This window comes from Falco rusticolus, chromosome 6 (assembly GCF_015220075.1).
Source record: "Falco rusticolus isolate bFalRus1 chromosome 6, bFalRus1.pri, whole genome shotgun sequence".
Lineage (NCBI taxonomy): Eukaryota > Metazoa > Chordata > Aves > Falconiformes > Falconidae > Falco > Falco rusticolus.
In genome coordinates, this window is record NC_051192.1 from 75,533,442 (window position 1) to 75,553,326 (window position 19,885).

The 19,885-nt window shown below is 36.4% G+C and overlaps 1 protein-coding gene across 1 annotated transcript in view; it reads right to left on the reverse strand.

Moving 5' to 3' along the window:
- EYS (eyes shut homolog) overlaps positions 1 to 19,885 on the reverse strand; it is an 874,042-nt gene that overhangs the window by 482,690 nt on the left and 371,467 nt on the right. Inside the window, 2 exon segments of the mRNA XM_037392524.1 lie at positions 2,043 to 2,121; positions 2,648 to 2,819. Of these exon segments, the coding sequence (XP_037248421.1) occupies positions 2,043 to 2,121; positions 2,648 to 2,819 (251 nt within the window).

Here is a 19,885-nt window from a genome sequence, read left to right on the forward strand (position 1 = left end):
CTCTACCTGCTATTCTCTCCAGCAACTGCAGGGGAACCTCTGCTCTGGCACCTGAAGCACCAACTGCCCCCCTCCTTCTGCACTGACCTTGGTGTCTGCTAGGTTATTTCTCACATTTTTTCCTCCCTCCTCTCTCTGCTAGGTAGCATTTTTTACCCTTTTTAAAGTATGTTTCCACAGAGGCGCCACCACCTTGGCTGCAGGGCTCAGTTGTGTCCTGCGGCTGGTCTGCTGGAGCTGACTCGAACAGGCTGTGTCCAGCACGGGGCAGCCCCCGGCCCCTTCTCTCAGAGGCCACCCCTGCAGACCCCCCTCTAAACAAAACCTTGGCACCTACGCTCAGTGCAGCTGCATAAACCGTAATACAAAAAAATGTACCTTCAAGTGAAGAAAATACTCAAGTATATTTACCTGGATTACTTCCTGATTATTTTTTTAAACAAAGGAATGGCTGATGTTAATCTAGAGCAAAACAATTACAGAGCATATCCATATAGATTACCCAGATGTGCCCACCCCTACAGAGTCACAAAGCCTTGTTGAGCACTGCAAGGCTTGCAGAGGCACGATATATGTCTGAGCAGGATGAATGCAGTGATAGAGCCTTTAAAAATATGACACTTGCAGCACACTCTAATCTGGGAATCACACTGCATGCAAATAGAATGAATATTAAAAAATGAAGCCATCACTCTGACAGACTTACCTGTCAAATGTGCATGTATATTGTTTCTTTCTGTGAATTTCTAATCTATGCATTTTCAAACACTTCCATATGAAATATGGTTATCTTTTGAACACAATTTTATACAGTTGTCTACAGGTCATTTAATCTCTCATTCTCTTAAAATGGAGGAATGTGTAAATCATGGATGCTGCTAGAGAAAATATTACCCAAGGGTACTCTGTATTAGCATTGGCAACAGCTGATAATCATAAAGATTTGCAATATCGTACCATGATGCACACTCTGTTGAGCTGGATTACTTATTTTCTGACTTTTTTCTGTAAAGGAAGCTGGAAGATAATATCCCAGCTAGATTTACGTCTTGTGTGAGACTGTCATGCATTTTCAACAGAAAAGTTATAGACCATACTTCCTTTACGTAATATGAGGTATTTTTAGTTATCTAGTACTTTTAGCTATATATAAAAAAATCATGAAAAGTCCCTACATGAATACTTAAGTTAAAAAGAAGTTTGGATAACATTTTGGAATGTGTTTTTGAGAATTCCGAAGCACAATATTAGAAGCCAGGGAGGCAGATATCTGATAGCAGACTTTTTAATAAGACCAAACACATTTAAAAGGATCATATCCCGAGATCAGTTTAAACTCTACTTGGCACAAAACCTGAAAAACTCTACGCTACTTCAATACTTTCCCCAAAGTGTGACCGACATTGTAAGGGCTTGTTATGCCACAACCTTCTACAAGTTGGTTTGCTGACCACGGGAATCTTCACAGCACAGACTCGCATACACAGACACCTCCTTATTGACAGCCATTCCTCATGATAACACAAAAATATTCTTGAACTTAAAAAGAGGAAGTAGGCAGTGTATTTTTTACATCGTGGTTTTATATAATAGAATTCTAACATTACCTGGATTTTGAAACTTTAAACATGAATCATGTCTACTTTCAGTGTATAACGCTGCACCTGGAGTTTTGGTATTCAAATATACAGCTAAGCTACAGCAAATGGGACTCACAGTGCAAATCAGGTAGTTATGTCATCCACACTGAACTAAGGATTAAATGATTTTCAGGTAATGTTGTTTTAGCTCACTGTGGCTTTTCATATTTAGCACTCACACTTCACATCTAAAGTTCTTCAGATGCTTTCTCAGTGGTCTTTTTTTAATGCAGTTTCATGTAATTAACAAATAATGAGATTTCCAGAATGGATTTGAAACAACCAAATTTCTGTGATGCATTTTCAGTAAAGTGACCCATTCAGAAGTTACTTAAATAAAAATTACTTTCAAGCAGCATATTACCCTTTCTACTGTAATTAAAATAAAATTTGAAGACATACATTAATATTTATCTCACATCTTGAGCTGGTCCATCCTGATTCACAAAAGCATTGATATCCATCAATGAGATCTATACACCTGAAATATAGAATAGGGTTATTCAGATGAAGCTACGTAATTCTAGATTCAGCACTAGTAGTATCATTCCGTATATTTCAAAACAATGGTCTGGTGTAACCTACTGAAACCCATGGCAGTTTCAATTAGTTTTAATAATGGGTTTCAAATGTGTATATTATGGGTGCTGAGGGGTTTTATAAGGACACTGATTGTCATATTAAAAGACGTCTTCCCATTTAAATATGTTGGCATGTAACAGCTAAAGATTCGCTTTTAACTATATTAAACTCTAATTAATCCACATGCACTGAAAACTGGTTTATGCTAATGAATAAAAATGAAAGAGAAACTAAGATAATGTAACAGTATATTACATTAGCTTAAGCAGGCAACATCTGTCATCTTCAAGTGTGCTTGTACTCTTACTTTATGGAAGAGCATAATTAAAAGTATATTTATCAACCATCCTGTATCATTAAATCTTAAATATTACTAGTTACATACATTATATTGGAGATAATAATAGTTAAATAAAAATAGCCACCTTCCATGAAGACAAGGATCTGGCAAGCATTCATTAACATTTATCTCACAGTTTGTTCCAATAAAGCCTCTCCTACAATGACAGTTATAGGAACCGATGTCATCAATGCAGCTTCCACTGTTGAGGCAGGGAGCAGACATACATTCATCTATATCTACTTCACATCTATCACCTGCGTAAAAAACAGAAGATATGACTAAGCTTTAAATTCTAAACTCAAACCAATGAACAGTTTATTTATTAATATTAATAATTCCAGATAAACTGCTTTTATTTACATACATTCTTTATATATTTCATTATACTCATCAATAAACAATATCCCACTGGAATTACCTGTAGGTGCAAATGCCGAAAAGAATGGTTATATTGCAATATATTACAATGATAACAACTGTAATGGTGGCAAAGCAAAAAAGGCTTTGAGGGTCAACTTGCAAGCAAAACAGTTAAATGGAGAAACTGAAATTTCAAGACTTTTTTTTTTTAAACAATTATTAGAAAGATGAATAGCACAGCTTTCCTTTAAGAGGAATGCAGAATGAAAAGGATACATCTTGGTGGTGATCTAACTCTGTTTTGTCAAAATGGAATTAAAATGCAGGAGCTTTCAATAACTGATAAAATACATAAAATTCTCTGAAATCTTTCTGAAGACCTTCATTATGAGAGATATAGTGGTGCACTTTTCTGCTTGTAATTTTCCTGCAAATTAGTGCCACACATCTTCCACCTAAGCATCTCAAAGTACTTTACAAAATACTAATTGATGTAGGACTCTCTGTAGGCAGCTAAGCTCCACACAGCAGGTTGCTCACCACTGCAGTGGGATCAGGGGAGAGAAACAAAAGGGCAGAAGTGCAAAAACGCATGGGTTGAGATCAAGACTGTTTAACAGGTAAAGCAAAATCTGTGCATGCAAGCTAAGTATAATAAGGAATTCATTAATCACTTCCCATGGGCAGGCAGGTGTCCAGCCATCTCCAGGAAAGCAGGGCCCATCACGTGTAACAGTTACTTGGGAAGATACTAAAACTCCATGTGTTATCAACAACGTTTGCAGCACAAATCCAAAACATAGCACCATACAAGCTACTATCTACAAATTTAGTTCTATCCCAGCCAAAACCAGTACATTAGGAATAATGCAAGAATGTTCTCCTGATTTTTCAGGTGTGTGATCCAGGGGAGGTGTGAAGGAGAAAAAAAGAATGCTTAAGACAAAAGATCCTCCTCTGGAGCAGAGAAAGTGTCTACAAGTCAGAAGTTACACCAGTTCCTCTGGCTATGCATTTAACAACAAAAATAAAAGGCATGTCTTGCCTTTCTGTAATTAGGTATTTACTTAAGTATCACCATTTCAACTCAAACCCAGCTATTTTATACAAAAATGTGAAGAGTAAATGAAAAGTTCCTAGAGCCTTTTATCACTACTATGAACGCAAATGCTGGCAGCATTTTAAAGGAAGGAATTCAGAGCGAGGAAGAAGCACAGCGATACCCTAACCTTTGTCTAGTCCATGTGTGAATAAACGGCTCTAAAAGACAGCACCCGTGAGACTAGCCATCACCACAGCAGATGTGTTGTCTCAACATTGTTAAGGCAGGAAGATAACACCACTGCCACCGCAGAGATTTATCTACACATTGTTAAAGGCAGAAACTGACTGATGCCATGGAGCAATGGGGGAGGCTGGTCCTGTAAACTTAACCAAACCTCTGCTCATGTGCCCAGACCTGGGGTTGGGGGGATCGAGGTGCCTGGAAGCCCCTGAGGACCACCTGGTAACATTGGGCATGTACACCATCATGGGGTGGAAGGTGTGGTTAAGCAGAACAGATTGTAACAACTGTATAAAAGACCGGAACCAACTAACACCGGACGGATCGTTTCCCCACCAGACTTGGAAACGAATCGGACTGTTGGGACACAGCATCTCCGGGGTGGTAGCTATTGCTGTGAACTCTTTCCTTCTTTCTTTCTTTCCTTCCTTTCTCTCTTTACCTCTTGCTCTCTCTCCCTTTGCATTCACAGATTTATTGTTGGGCAATAATATTGGACAAATAATCTTGGCTCTTGACTCTGTTTTGAGTCTTAATTCTGTTCCCGAGAATACAAACAAAACCACGCTCCGGTCTCGGACTGGCATGTGACAACAGCCAGAGATCAAAATCAGGCATTTGTAATAAATCTATTAACATGCTACAAAAAGAGTTACTTTTAAGATCATGTTGAATGTTTTCACCCAGTGAAGCTCAATAGCGTAATATTCACATTAATAGGAACATTAGGTATGTAAATATATTGTACACGCATGAGGAAATTGCTTTTTCACAATATACGCTTGGTCTCCTAATTGAGTCAAAGAGAATAAAACAACATTCCAGATTCCATTTTCAAGTGTGTGGCCTGAGCCCCAGCAGCCCTAGAGCACTGGTGTCAGGCTCTAGGCAGAAATGCATGACAGACTGGACTTGGCAGGTACCCCCACGACAATGAGCTGGGGGGGGGAAGGTCCTATGCAATTCTGCACCCGACCAGATACTGGTGCGCTGGTACTTATTCTATACAAAGCCATATATTGGTACAAATTAGAAGGCAGTTCTGAAACCTGTTTAACCCCCACCCCATGCAAGCGTTCAGCAAAAATCTCTGATCATTCATGTTCCTTGGATACTCTTGCTCAGTGTCACACTCTCTTTACCACTGGTGCCTTATTTGATATCACTATATGTAAGAACTTAAAACTTTCAGAAACAGGTATTTTGTGAACATATTGCCAAAATCTAAATTCAGGAACAGAGAAAGCTAAGATAATCTGTCCTGTTATAGAAGATCTAACTATCAAAGAGGCAATTCTCCTTGTAAGTCAGCATTAGGAAAGAAAATTCTTAATCTGCTCTTATCAAGGAATGCTTCAAAAACATTGGCAGGATGGTAGTACTACACAGTAATATACTTCAAGTTCGCCCTACTTGCAACTCTAAAGTGATTATTTTTCTTGTATCTAAATGGTAAGGGCATCTCTATAGCACTGTACTCCTATTCTACACCGTTATAAAAAACAAGGTCATTTCATGATTGTAGAATTTTTTTATTTTCCTGGACCATTTATCAAAGACTGTGAGTTTTAAAATGGGATAGTCCCAAGGTTAAGGATTTTTTGATAGATGAGTAATTCCAACCTTTGCTTTCATAACCAGCTGTATTTTCACTCAAACGTGCTTTCATTCCTACCTTTTCAACACTGCTGTTCAGAAATTGAATTAGCTTCCCATGTGCAGGACAGCAGAGTTATTGGTGCAGATTACAGTATTTACCGTGAGTCACCAGGGAGCAGTGGGGTTTGACTTAAGCGACATGCTTATCTCACAAAACAGACAGGACAGATGGCGTCTAATATTCAAATTGACTGTGTGACACCCAGGGTGAGGTGGGGGCCTCACAGCTCCATGTTGCTTCAGTAAAATCCAGAGAGACCCCTAGACATCTGTATCGAATTCCCCGCCCTGTGCTGAACTGTCGGGCCCCACTGGCCTTTCAGAGTTGACAATCCTTGCTAAGGGCCAGTCAGTACACAGTAACTGACTTAGTCCCACCTTGCCATGAGTATAAATCTGGAATTTAGAATCCTCTGTTGTGAGGATGAGAACTCCAACTACTGGATGGATCAACAGGCCTGGACCTCCCTCTTCCTCATAATGCTTACCATAAGCTTATCTCCTCTTATCATAAGACTTGCACCTCCGACTACGTTGGATGTTACCTGGGAAAGCATTGTTGACAAAAAGCACTGAACTCAGCTCCAGCTCAGTTTTTGCAGTAAGTGCATTTATCAACAGCAACTCTGAATTCATTCTATCTGTCACCTTAAGAAATCATCTACCTTTTCAGCTCTGCAAAACTCTTTCAGTGGAAGTTCTTAAGAGTGCTCTGACAGGCAAACATTGACTCTGATGAGTGGCTGTGCACATATAAGCCTTCAGACCTAAACTGCTGACCAAGCTGGAGGCTCGGACCGGATCTAACCACACTGAGACTCCTCGTTTAAAAAGCAAGTGGATCCCTTCTGAACCTTGTGACTCAGTGGGAGGGCTCTTTTTCCCTGGTCATGCATCAGACTCATACCCATAATGCGACACAATGCAAACAAAAAAGTCTGTTTTCCCTTGAAGTCTTACTAATTTAAACTTACCAAATTAGCGAGAGGACATACGAATGAAATGGGTAGCATTAATGCACACAGACTGCTGCTGGGTTTTGTACTATGTACTCTTACTTACAATTAAATTCACTTATAAAAACTCACTTTCATAGTTAAATCACACATATTACTTAGGAGGTGCAAATCTCTATTTTAAGAGTGAAGGGTTCTCAACTCAAATTAGTAATTTGCTTTTGATAATTATATATCTGAAAGCAATAACAATTTAAAAAATTTTAGCGTTTTATGACTTTTTAAGGCAGATATTTCTGATCTTGAAAAAAGCAAACCCTAGAACAGCTCTGATCTTTTATTATTATTTCTAATAGTTTGCTTTATAAATAATCCAATGCAATTCATTCCTACTGCTGCCTTTCACTGCTGCTGTCTTCTATCCTCTGTATAGGTGTAATACATCCACTAAATGAAATAAACCTCAAAGTACAGTGTATTTTAAAAGACAGTATATTTCTAGTAAGATATTTAAGTATTAGTTATCAATATATCAGCAGCAGACCCCATGTTCATCTAATGAAATTTGATTTGACTGTAATCAACCCATTAGAAGCTTGGCTGAGATACCTCAATGGCTACAGCCTTTCACTTAAAGAGCTTGACACATATTGATATATTGATTTGAAAAAACAGATTAAGAGTTAAAGTAATCATTGATAATTATTCCATATTCACATGTGCTTCCACTACTACATAATCTATTGAGAAAGAAAAAATATAGTTCCTTTAGATGATTAACATCTTGTAATTAAATAGATTCTGTTTTACACTCCTGACCTACTCTTACTTATGCTACATTGATCAGCTACCTCAATGCCACTGAACAAGTTTTTGCCTGGACAGCTCAATGAATGCAATTGCAATGCAGTGAAAATCCATTATTTGATTATGGGAAAAGAAGACTCAGTGCATAAATTTAGTGTGTCAATAAATGATTACAAAAATCACATTTCAAAACACAAGATATATTGAGAAAACCATATTTTATATCTTCACTTCATCCCTAGAAAAAACCTTACAATTCTAACTTCAGGGAGTTATAAAAACAGGAATCATTGTGGTATTTCTTTTTTAAAAACAAAGGACTCAGAATTACCAAATTGTGGCTAAGTATTCAAAATTTACATTATATAAAGAGATTGTCCTTTCCTGTAACTTGAAAACTTAAACTAGATAAGACTTAATATATTTAATAGTCACAATAAAAGAGAACATCTCAGTAAACTGCCATAGAAGTGCAATCCCATTTGCAAAAGCACTTAAAAGAAAACAAAATTAAAAGGTTACTTCCACTGAAGTGCCCAAATACTTACTGCACTGATTTGGAAAAAAACCCTAATTTGGTACAATTTTGATCAAAGTGCAAATTAGAACTAGACGTACATATTGTTAATGCAAAGAAATAGTTCTCTCTTGTATGGTCTCATGTTTTTTGTAATGGCCTACATACCTTCTCTTGGACAATCCAGCAAAATATTCATAACAAATTAATGAAAAAATAAATTCTCAGAAAAATTACATAGATTTAAGAAAGTAACTATTTTTTATATTCTAGACTGTGTATGCTTATATAAGATTTAACATTTGTAAAATTATTTTTCTACAAATATCTAGTTTTGTGGAAATGACAGTGGGTGGAATGTATCTACCCATTCCTCAGCTTCTATGTGGCAGTGAAGAGAGCAGAATTCAGATAATATTGTGTTAGGGAAGTCAGAATGTAATACATCTGAATTAATCTTAACAATTGTAAAATTAAGCAGTCAGTGTAAGATAGGAGTCTAAACTCACTTTAAAACGGACAAGAAGAGAAGCACCTTCAGAGTGGTCTACATCATGTCTTGGACACCACCTACCTTGAATGTCCTAGTAGTGGCGATGACTGCAGAAGGAAATGAAATGAGTAATTTGCACTAGCTGCCTAGTTTTTCAAGGACTAAAATTGGGGGTATTAAGCCTATTCATAGAATCAGCTGTAAAAATCATCATCCATGTAATGGAACTTGCTCCACATTTTCTAAATCTACACTTTGTTGTTGTTGTGGTGGTGGTGTGTATAGGGGTTTTTGCAATACCAGCATAAATCGTGAAATAATATTTCCTTAAATAAAATTTTCCTTCTCAGCCTCAGTTCTCCCACTCCTTAAGAGTTCAGAGAGAGCATATCACAGTAGTCTCCCTTTATTTCTGTCCAAAAACTGTAAAAACCTGTACAACACCTTTTACAGACAATCTTTACTTAAGAGAATGCTTAATGTCACAAAGGACCTCTAATCTCTAGGTGTACCTGAAACACGGGGACCAAAATTCATTAAATAATGTTCAGGTAGGGAGTAACATCAGAAGCTAGAGAAATGCAACTTTGTGCTTAGCTTCTTTAAAAAACAGGTATCATGAGATCCAATTAAGATTGATTCTGCCAAGACTGAATCTGATGGGGAAACCAGAAATGCCTTGTGGTGGTATCTCCATATTCTGCCCTTACTACGAAAGCTTTAGCAATATTAGTAGGCAAAATGGACTTTTTTAGTCCTTCCAGTGTTAAATGTTTCAGATACATGTAGAGAGAAAAAGTCCATTTTGTCATTCCCACACTAAAATGAATTCAGGAGATTCGCTGTGAATACATATAACCATGACAGTAATTACTGGTCCAATAGGCTTAAAGATGAAAATGAACACATGTAACAGGAAAAATAATACAAAATAATTTAATAAAAAGAATGTAATTTTGAAGTATTAGTTCTATCAAAGAAAATAACTTGCTTGATAGTAGGAGCTAGTTCAAATGTTCTTGCTAAAATGCACTAACTCAAAATATTTTTGATAGTATTTTTATAAAAAATAATTTACATTCAGATGCTAAAGTTTTGTCTTTAAATGCAACACCCATATTCTAATACTCTCTGAACAAATCAGGTCAAATACATCCCCAGCATTAATCTCTCAGCATCACTGGATTAATCCATTCTGATATGAATAAACATTTTCATTTAAATTATTTCCAAGAGAAAAATGTACTAAATTTGTAATTTGTCATACTGTAGACAGAAAAAGACTAGCAATTGTTCATGACAGTAACCTAGACAGCCTGTCATTCTCTTCCAGTGTGACTGTCATTTAATTTGAAACCTGCCTTCTTTTTCAACCCTTCTTGAAAGTATGAAAACTTTTAATAAAAACAATCTTGCTGTATTATAATAATTATAATAAAACCAAACATTCTGCGAAGCTGGTTTGAGAGGCAGACTATAATACCACAGAACTAGCACATTACTTAAAAACATCACCTGTAAATTGTTTCATAGCTCTGAGTCAGATGCATTACGGGCCTGAAGACACCTCTTGGAGCTCTGCTTTGCAGATTTGTATTTACCATGCTAGAAATAACGCCTCCATGCAACAAAGAACAGGGAAAAGTACCTCACATCTACTGTATTTGGGGGATTACTGAGACTGGCCACCCAGGGGCTCCCCTGTGTGTCACAGTGCTGCGGAAGGCAAGGAAATGTCGGCAATGGGAGAAGACAAGAGGATGGAGTAATAACAGTAACACCAAGATGTATTCTCCCACTCCTTCAAATCATCCATTCATGGGAAGGATCAGTCTGTCTCGCACCTTAATAAAGAAAACTCAGCAGCCTTTTCCAATGCCCTTTTTCAGTTCAAGTTCCTTCACTAATTGGGGATGCCTTCGCCTTTCTTGGAGGGCTTCTTCACAATTCCACGCCTACACCCTAATCTAGAGATTGGCACATCCTCCATCAAGACTTTCATCTTTTAAACTGTAAACCCAAATCAGAAACTACTCTTCTCTGCCTTCAAGGACTTTTCTCACCAATGTCAGATCTAACCCAGAATCCCTCCCTCTTCTGATCACGGAGCATTTCTTCTCAGCCTTCTGTTACAAAAATAATTGTGGTTTTGGCCTTCTTCCCTCAGAAACGTATCCCCCCAATATCCAACTGAGTTTTAATAAGCTGTAGTGTACCTTACAAGCTGAAAAATGAGTTATTAGACTTCATCCTGTAAGCATTTCGGCACAGGAAAGGAGGAAGTTTGGAATGGCAGCAGGTCCTAGAAATTATATTGCTTTTTTGGCAAACTCTCCTAGTCAAAACCTTAAGCTCTCCAGGAGCTTTCTCCTTGCAACAGAACAGGGCTGAAAGCAGACACTGTGAGCATAAGAACGGACCATGTAACAAACACTTCTGAGGTGTGATCTCTGAAATGCACATGCACTCTTGGCTATGCTCTCTTTAAGCTTTCATCCTACTACTAACAGGAACAGCTCTGAGGTTTTTCTACATGTTTTTGTATTTTGCCTATGACTGATGTATTCATGCCAAGTCCTGTAGTCTATGCAATGTACACAATTATTTATTTATCTTAAAATTATCCATCTATTCAACTTCATTACTTTAAGGCAATTTTTGAGTTGGTTTCTTTACACTGCATGCACATAACTTTGAGGCAATTGACTTAACACAGAAAATAACTTTATTTTTTTTTACAAGAAAATTTCTGTCATAATCTCCAGATCCTCCCTTCTTGTTAAGTAAACCTGAGATTTTCATGACGTTTTGTATTCAGATGTTTTGTGATTGTGTTACATTTCTGAGAGTAAAAATACTTCCATTTTTGAAAATACAGTATATATTCTGGTTTGTTTACTACTTAGTGGATTTAAAAGAAGTCATATTCTAACTTTTAGATATATATATTATAAAATAATACAACATTTATATATCAAATATAAAATTAATTTGTTCAGACTAAAGACTGAGGACAATGATCATTTATAGACCTTTTTGGTTCTTTCATTTCTAGGAGATTGATAACGAGATTTGAGGGCTGTTTCAAGAGATCGGAAGTTCACAATACTAAATTATGGTAAGTGGCTAGTATGAAAAGAAAGGAAAAGAAAGAAACATACAATTTTGTGTAAGACTGAAGTCAAAGACGTACTAACTTGAAAAGAAAAACAAATGCATGATAAAAACCAATCAGTTCCTGAGGGTGTAGCTGAAAATGGAAAAGAGCAGCAAATTAACATGGTATATTAATTTATATATGATACAGAAAAAAAAAGTAGAGCCTTCTATGGTAACTGAAAATTTAATATACAGTTGAAAAGAGAGAGAACTGATAGAAAAGGAGAGATGTCCTTTCAGAATTACTCAGCAACACCTAGTTCTTATCTTGCTGAAGTCAATTTTAGTATCAAATATTATGATGACTACTGAAAACTACTTGCCACCATGCCATGAAATAGCATAGATGAGGGTAATCAAAAGATCAATTAATAATTTATCATATTGATGTATAAGACGGACATTAATATATAGCCAATAATGAAGCCAATTATATGTATATGTATATATGTATATAAAAAGATTGTACAGCATAATTCTAATGAATAAAAATATTGCTCAACTTAAACATGAGCAGAAATACTACAAACCATATTGCACAGTATATTTGAGTTACAGAAAAAAATTAATTATTTGTTAAACAATTTCAGCATAAGAGTGTTATACCCCAAAAGAAGTAAAAAATGAAGAGCAACAATATCTTCTAACATGTCTATGTATCATAGAAATTGTGAATAATAATGATAATGATTATGAAAAATCTCTACATTTGTAGATGAATTTCAGGTCCTATTACCACACTTCTATGAACTTACAGAGGTTTAATTAATTTTACTTTTTTTAAACTTAGAAGTTATTTTAAAAATCATTGTTCATCTAGCAGTTGTCCTCATTACTGTTATAAAACCCAGGAAAATATAACCATAAACAATTATAAATTATCAACAGAAAAATTTGGAAAACACTAAAATATTATATTTAACACTGGTATTTATTTACAGCTTGAAAATCTTAATTTGGACAGATAGAAAGTATGTATTCAATTGCGTTCCATCCTGATCTTCATCAAGAATGGTAATTGATCATTCTTAGCTGACATTTTGCACAAGAGAAAAAAAACATGAAAACAATACAGAGCAAAAATTTTATCAGCAGAGTCATTTGGGATCAAAAACAACATAAACTGGCCTATGGAAAAATAATGTAATAGCACCTCATAATTAAAGCAAAAACAAGCTGGGATGTGTACTAGGTAAAATTCATGTATTATAACTATTACAGGAAAATGTGGAAGACACAGCTTGAAAAAATATGATACGTAATAAATCCTACTGGCTACAAATTTGTTTCCACAGCTTTTCAAATAATTTCTATAATAAATGCATTGTCTGAATACACAGATGTACAAAACCACATTTTAAATAAATGTTTTAGCCTCCTAAGACTACATCTTTCTGCAGAATTTGTCTTTCATCCTGATAAATTAACTGATACAATATGCCCCAATCATCATATTCTAAAACAACCCTCTTACACATCTAGAAATATGTTCTCTCTTAAAATTAGCAACTGACTGCAAAGAACTAGCACTTATTTTGTCACAGTGACATTAATGTCATGAACAGCGTAAGGTCCTTTTTACATCATTTTAGTATTGCCTCATTCAGCCTGGTATGAGTAAACAAGCTGTAATAAATTTTTTCTAAGTACGCTGCATGAAAAACTAGGGCTGATAGGGTTGCTGAGCTTGTTTTTGTTGATTTCATCTTAAGAAAGATTTATTATATAGTGTAGTGACTAATACCAGAGATTTAGATTTTCTGTTTCTATTGTATTTTGCATCAGTGATAGATTTATTTCAGGCAGTTATTTCATTTTCCTTATATTAAGTCAAGTTAAATTGGTGCTGATCAGACTACAGAAAATTTGAGTCATTGCAAACTGTTTTGAAGTAAATATTCTTTTCTTTAGACAAAGTTTTGATTTCCACTCTGGATGGGAAAGCAAAGAAAGCTTTATAAAATAAGATTAGACCACAGGAAACAAGGTAATTAAGACAAATACAGATTAATTTGATTGGTCTAAAATTTTGAAAACAATTCTTTTCATTAAATATCAAATTGAGATCTTCGATATGTATGCATGGCTTTTGAGAACTGTATCTGCCTGTTAATTTAAAAGTGAATGCAAGAACCAGAGGGATCAAACACAAACAACATCACCTATAGCTTGCACTGTCTGTTATTTAGATATTTGAACTCCAGACTGGAGTATGATGAAACCATCAGAAGCAGCAATCTACCTAAGCAAATTGCTTCTTGGCTTATTGGTGTGCTTTAGTTATAAAGAGCATCAGATCAAACATCAGATCTTAGTGATCTGAACATTTTCTACCAAAAAAACCCAGAAATTCAAAAATTCACGATCTTGTGACAGATGAAAGGGAACATACCATAAAAAGAGTCTAGAATTTAATGACACTCCTCTTAATGTTTTAACAGCCTCATAGTCAAAATTATCAGTACTGAAAAGCATCAATATTAAACTGGTTATACTAAAAATCCCCCCAAACCTTCAAATGTCCCTGTGGGTTTTAAGTCTGACACTACAGTTTTCTCCTGAAAATTGTAGATGGGGGTGGAGGACATTGCAAGCATTTCCCAGCATCATGGTATCTTTGCCAGGAGGACTGTGATATGCCTGGTGGGGGACGACTTCTCTTTGTCTCAAGGAACATGTCGATACTTTCTTCCTACCCTAGTTTTGGACTCTGCTTGTGTTTCCCTTTATACCTTTACCTGACACAGCCCCCTTCCTTCTCCCAGGCTGCCAGCTGCAGCGTGGCAGTGGCCCCCAGCCTTTCCAGCCCCATGCACACAAAAGGTGATGGTTTGTCAGACAGTGACTGAAGGGGCATGTCACCTCCTCCCCAGAGAGGCCACCCCAGAGCTGGAGCTGGAGCAGGGGAGCAGCAGCCACTTGCCAGTGCAGGGGTTAAACCAGCAACACCCAGCTCAGGCCATGGAGGGGCTGAGCCCCTGCACTGCTGGCTCTGCGCACAGCTGTGCCTCCCTCTTCTACGGGCAGAAATTGTGTTTATGGGATTACAAAATGATAAAATCAAACCATACCTAAAGATACCACAGTTTAAAATATGATTCAGTTTACAGATGAATAAACTTACAAAAAGAGATGGAGAACAAGATAAATCTGAAGACAGTGCAAGTAAAACCTATTAATTCATGTCTGAATATTGGAAACACCATGACAAAATTGTCATAGTTGTCACTAATGCCAGAGGAGGTCACATTGTAGTTGAGCAAGATGCAAATATAAATTCAATATTTACAACATTTTAAATTTGATTTTACAAACATAGGTTTTATTATTAGCATTTATTAAAACTGAGAAAAATATTTTAGACTAAAAGATAACTGAAAACTTGTAGCTGAAACAAACCGTTAAGAAGCAAAGTATCTCTTATTTGAACTAACACAGTTCAATAGGGAGAAAAGAATTGTATTGGTATGTTATATCATACGTAACATATATTTTTCATGTATTGCATAGATCTGTTAAAAAAAACACACATAGCCCTACGGAGAAATACCCATGTTTTATTCAGTGTATTTGCTGTGTGTTAGCCATTTTAATGTTAAGATTGCAATATAAAATAGAGTGTAAAAGTAAAATATGGGAAAACTGGAGAGCTCTACTATGTGGTAAAGGCATCAAGAAAAAGATGTTCTAGCACCACTCCAAAGTAATGTAAGTTTAGCTTTGTGCAAAAAAGTATATATTCAAATTTACTTCATTATCACTCTATACCCTGAATGCCTCCAGAATATACTATTATAATAATAATTATTATTATAGCTTTTGATTTTCTTCTTGATTAGGTATGTTTTATGTAGTCTGTAATAGTCTTACTTAAAAATGAAGCACTTGCACATTTTTACAGTCAAATGATAATGAAAGTCAAAGTCTACTGTATAGCTAAAAATTCAACTTGTCTTTCTCTTCTTAAGACACAATGATATTAATAATGTATTATTCATATTAAAATTTAAATATCATATCAGAAATGAGAACAATACTGTCATTGGAGGTTTTCCAGACTAAACTACAAAGCCTTGAGCAGCCTTAATAACTGGAAATAACCTTAATTACTGATGAGAAAATGTATTATTTATAATACAGGTATGCCTTGGGTATTACATTTAGGCACTAATGTTTGGTTCATTTAATTACTATAGCACACCTTCATTATTTGTTTCCAGTGAGAACTTGGCAACTTAGTATTTTAGACTCGCTGTGGGGAAAGAAAACCAATCCAAGTCATATAATCAGTGAGACCCAGAGAGCTGCCCCATACATTTTTCCATTACAAACTAGGAAAAAAACCCAATGCAATTGCTATGAAAGTGAATAGAATCTTAGCATGAAAGGTCAACCCATGCTACCTTAGTGAACAAAATACTCTTCATGAAGTCATCTACTTTGAATCCTGTTGAGGATAAAAGACAAGAGACTGCTGGCAAACATAGCTACAGAGAACCAAAGAAAACCCATGATGCTACTACCATGGCCATAATTTTCAGAAAGAAGCAGCACAAATTTATTCTAACATATAGCATGTTGAGTTCTGTGAAGTGAAACCGTCACTCAGCAGTCATTGCTTTATTTATTACTGTGCTGATTGAAACATTCTCAGGTTTTTAGTGATGAACTGCATGTTTTTATCTAACTAGTTCCCAGTCATTAATTTTTGAGTGCAAAACAAAAAAAAACCCCACAGCATCAGAAATAGCTATGAAAATATTCTTATTTCATTTGTAACAATTTAGACATTAAGTACATTTACAAGTTGCTCAAAGAAATATCACGTAATCACAGAGCAGATGAGCATTATGATGCGTAATGTTCCTCTGTGGTGGTCTCACATTAAAGCTGCTTAAAAGTTCCATTGTCACAGTATCTGTAGCAGAGCAATTTGCGTGGAAAATCAATTTGCTGGCCTTAGCATGCTCAGTGGCATACTTGAATATATTCAAAGTCCCCACTAAAGTTACACTTGCTGCTAAGTACGGAGACTTTGCTAGCTTGCACCAGCTCTCACAGTTGCATTAGTGCTTTCTCAAATCTGTTGTAAGTATAATGTGAAGCACTGATTTTGGCTCTAGAAGCCCTAGATAATTTAAATTCTCACCTAATAGCTTACCATAATAGGTAAGATTCAGATATAATTACTTGAGCACAAGTTCTCAAATGTTCTCACGGGACAGTCCTATCCCCTGATTTCTGCATTTCAAGCAGCTCAAAAAATCTTCAGGGAAGGATTCTGCATTTGCTTTACCCTGAAAGACTGATCTGATAGATTATATTTATGTTATCAGTTTTGGTTACTACCTGTTTAGCTGGGGATTGTCCAAGTTTTATTATTTATTTATTCTGTTAAATAGTATGTGCACATCTTCAGAAAGATACTTACGTGGTATATATAGTATCATGATAAAAAACATAAGGCAAACCACAGAATTCACAGCAGCACTTCCATAATTAGGATATAATGTTTAACAGCAATTCTATTCTTGTGAGGCATGCTTTCCTGGAGGAAGGGATTATGATGATGATTTATTATTATTATCATGATTGTTTTGCCACTTTGTTGCAAGAACACATAAATAACAAGAATGGTGCCAATATTCTTGGAGGCCTCATCAAAATCTGTTACTTTTACAGAGGCAACCTGTCTTTCTATGAAATCCATAAGGCAAATCAGGTACCAAAGGACTTTAGAAACTAGAAAACTGAGGAAAGAACTATTAGCAGATGTCTAGGTAGCATAACGCAGAAGTGTGTTAGAGTCCCTAAGAAAGATACACAAAGCAGAAGCTCTGGAAGCCCAAAGGACTTTAGCCATGTTAGTATGGCATTGTATCTGGCTTTACTGCCATGCCTCTATGAAGAACTAACAGCCTGTGGCTGACACCATTCTGATGCAGCTCATTTTTTTCTTTTACCATTCAATCTAGCTTGCAAATTTTGATCTGTGATGTAGAATATGCTTACTGCTGTCAGTTTCATGAGTCTAAGAGATCATATTCCTCCATGTTCACTAATGAATTAAAAAACTGTTCTCAAACATTTCCAGATATGCTTGATACAGAGCAAGAATGCTTGACAGAAACAGACAGAATGCACAACTGAAAGATGGCTCACCTACTGGGTATTTTATATTGAAAATATTTCTTCCTTTTTTTTCCTCACTTAGTATACACGATAAATATTAAACAGATCAGCTACAGAAAGAGAGAGAATGTAGGAGAGATCTTACGTTACAGGCAAGAATCAGATTCAAGACTTTGTTCTGGTCAGTCTGGAGTGATGTATGCAAAAAGAAGCAGAAGTTATTTGAAACTCTCTATTAATGCTGTTGCATTTAGTAACCTCTATGAAGGTGCAGGAATCTTGGAAGAAAGCCTGTGAGAATCAAACTGAGACTTTCTCCCAATCCATGATGCCACTTTAGGCAACGGGTACAATATGAAATGGGTGCAAATCCTAACATCTACATGACTGCATGAACAGTGCCCTTTTTATCATTGTGAAGCAGTGTATTTACATTGATGGTATTTGTAAATAACCACAATTCATAAATAACAGTTTCTTTTCAGCAGTCAAAAAAAGAGAAGCAAAGCTAGTTCTATTCCTTTTTTACTGAATCCTATGAACCCAGAAAAAGAAGCTGGTTCTGTTTGAAGATACATAGGAATTAACTGTACAACACATTGGTGGAATCACCTTAGAATTACTATACTAACTACCTTCAAATCAAGACAGTAATGAGCACGAAGAACAAACACTTCACATTTAGATATTCTTTGCCAAAATACAAGGATTTTTCTCCCTAAAGGCGCAGATCTGTAACCCAAAACAATTACATTTTACTAAACAAGGGGAGTGTACTGTCATCCAAGTTCCTAATCATCAGATATAATTTGTATACACAGTGAGAGTTGCTGTAGCCAAACACTCATTATGAATGGACTGTAGCATTGCATATTTTGAGCATAATCTGTACAAAAAATTAGGTAGTTACTGTCTTTGTCTCCTTAAGGACCATAGATTTGCATGCACTATAGAGACTTTTCTTTCTTACAAATGGGGTTCTTAGCTGTTCAGTAACTTCACTGCCTCGAAATTACAAACACATTTTTCTAGCTTTCTAGTTGGAGGTCACTGCTACATGGTATAGTAACCTTTACGGACCACATAAAATAAATGTTTTCTCAAAGAAGAAAATATGTACTAGACTACCTTCTGTTGCTGAAGCTGTAAGTACAAGATTTGAAATGAAATTATCAAAAGGTCACATCCAAATAGAGAACTTGGGTAATAAAGATTACACACAATAATCTAACTTGATTTCTGTTGTGTCATACAGAACACTGGGCCAAACATAAATTCTTGTATTCAGTTCTTGTACTCGTTTCCTGTAATTCAGCACCTTATGGGCTGCATCTGAGTGCAGAGACAGTTGGCTTGCGTCCTCGCAAAGTTGCTTTCTATCATGTTTGGAAGACCATGGGAACTGGGGAAGGTCCCCAGGGACTAGATTGTACTTATCTCCCAAAAAAAGCTGAGGAACTACAGGCCATTAAGGCTCACTTTATTCCCTGGGAAGATCATGGAGTGAATTCTCTTAGAGACCATTTCTAAGCAATAGACGGAGAACAAGGTGACCAAGAACAACATTACACACATTGAGAGCAAACTTGTGGAGAAGGACTTGGGGTACTCACGGATGAAAAGCTGGACATGAGCCAGCAATGTGTGCTCACAGCCCAGAAGGCCAACTGCATCCTGGGCTGCATCAAAAGAAGCGCGGTCAGCAGGTCAAAAGAGGTGATTCTGCCCCTCTCCTCTGCTCTGGCGACACCCCACCTGCAGGAGCAGGCTGGAAACTAGGACTATGCATGGCAATCAGCTGAGGGGAATGTGCTCGAGCTTGTCTGGACAACAATTAACATGATGAGACGTGTTTACAGAGCACAGGGGAGTGGGGGACGGATGGTGCCAAGGATGGTGCCAAGGAAAGGTAACACCTTGCTGTTAAATGCTGGTAGTTAACCACCAATCGG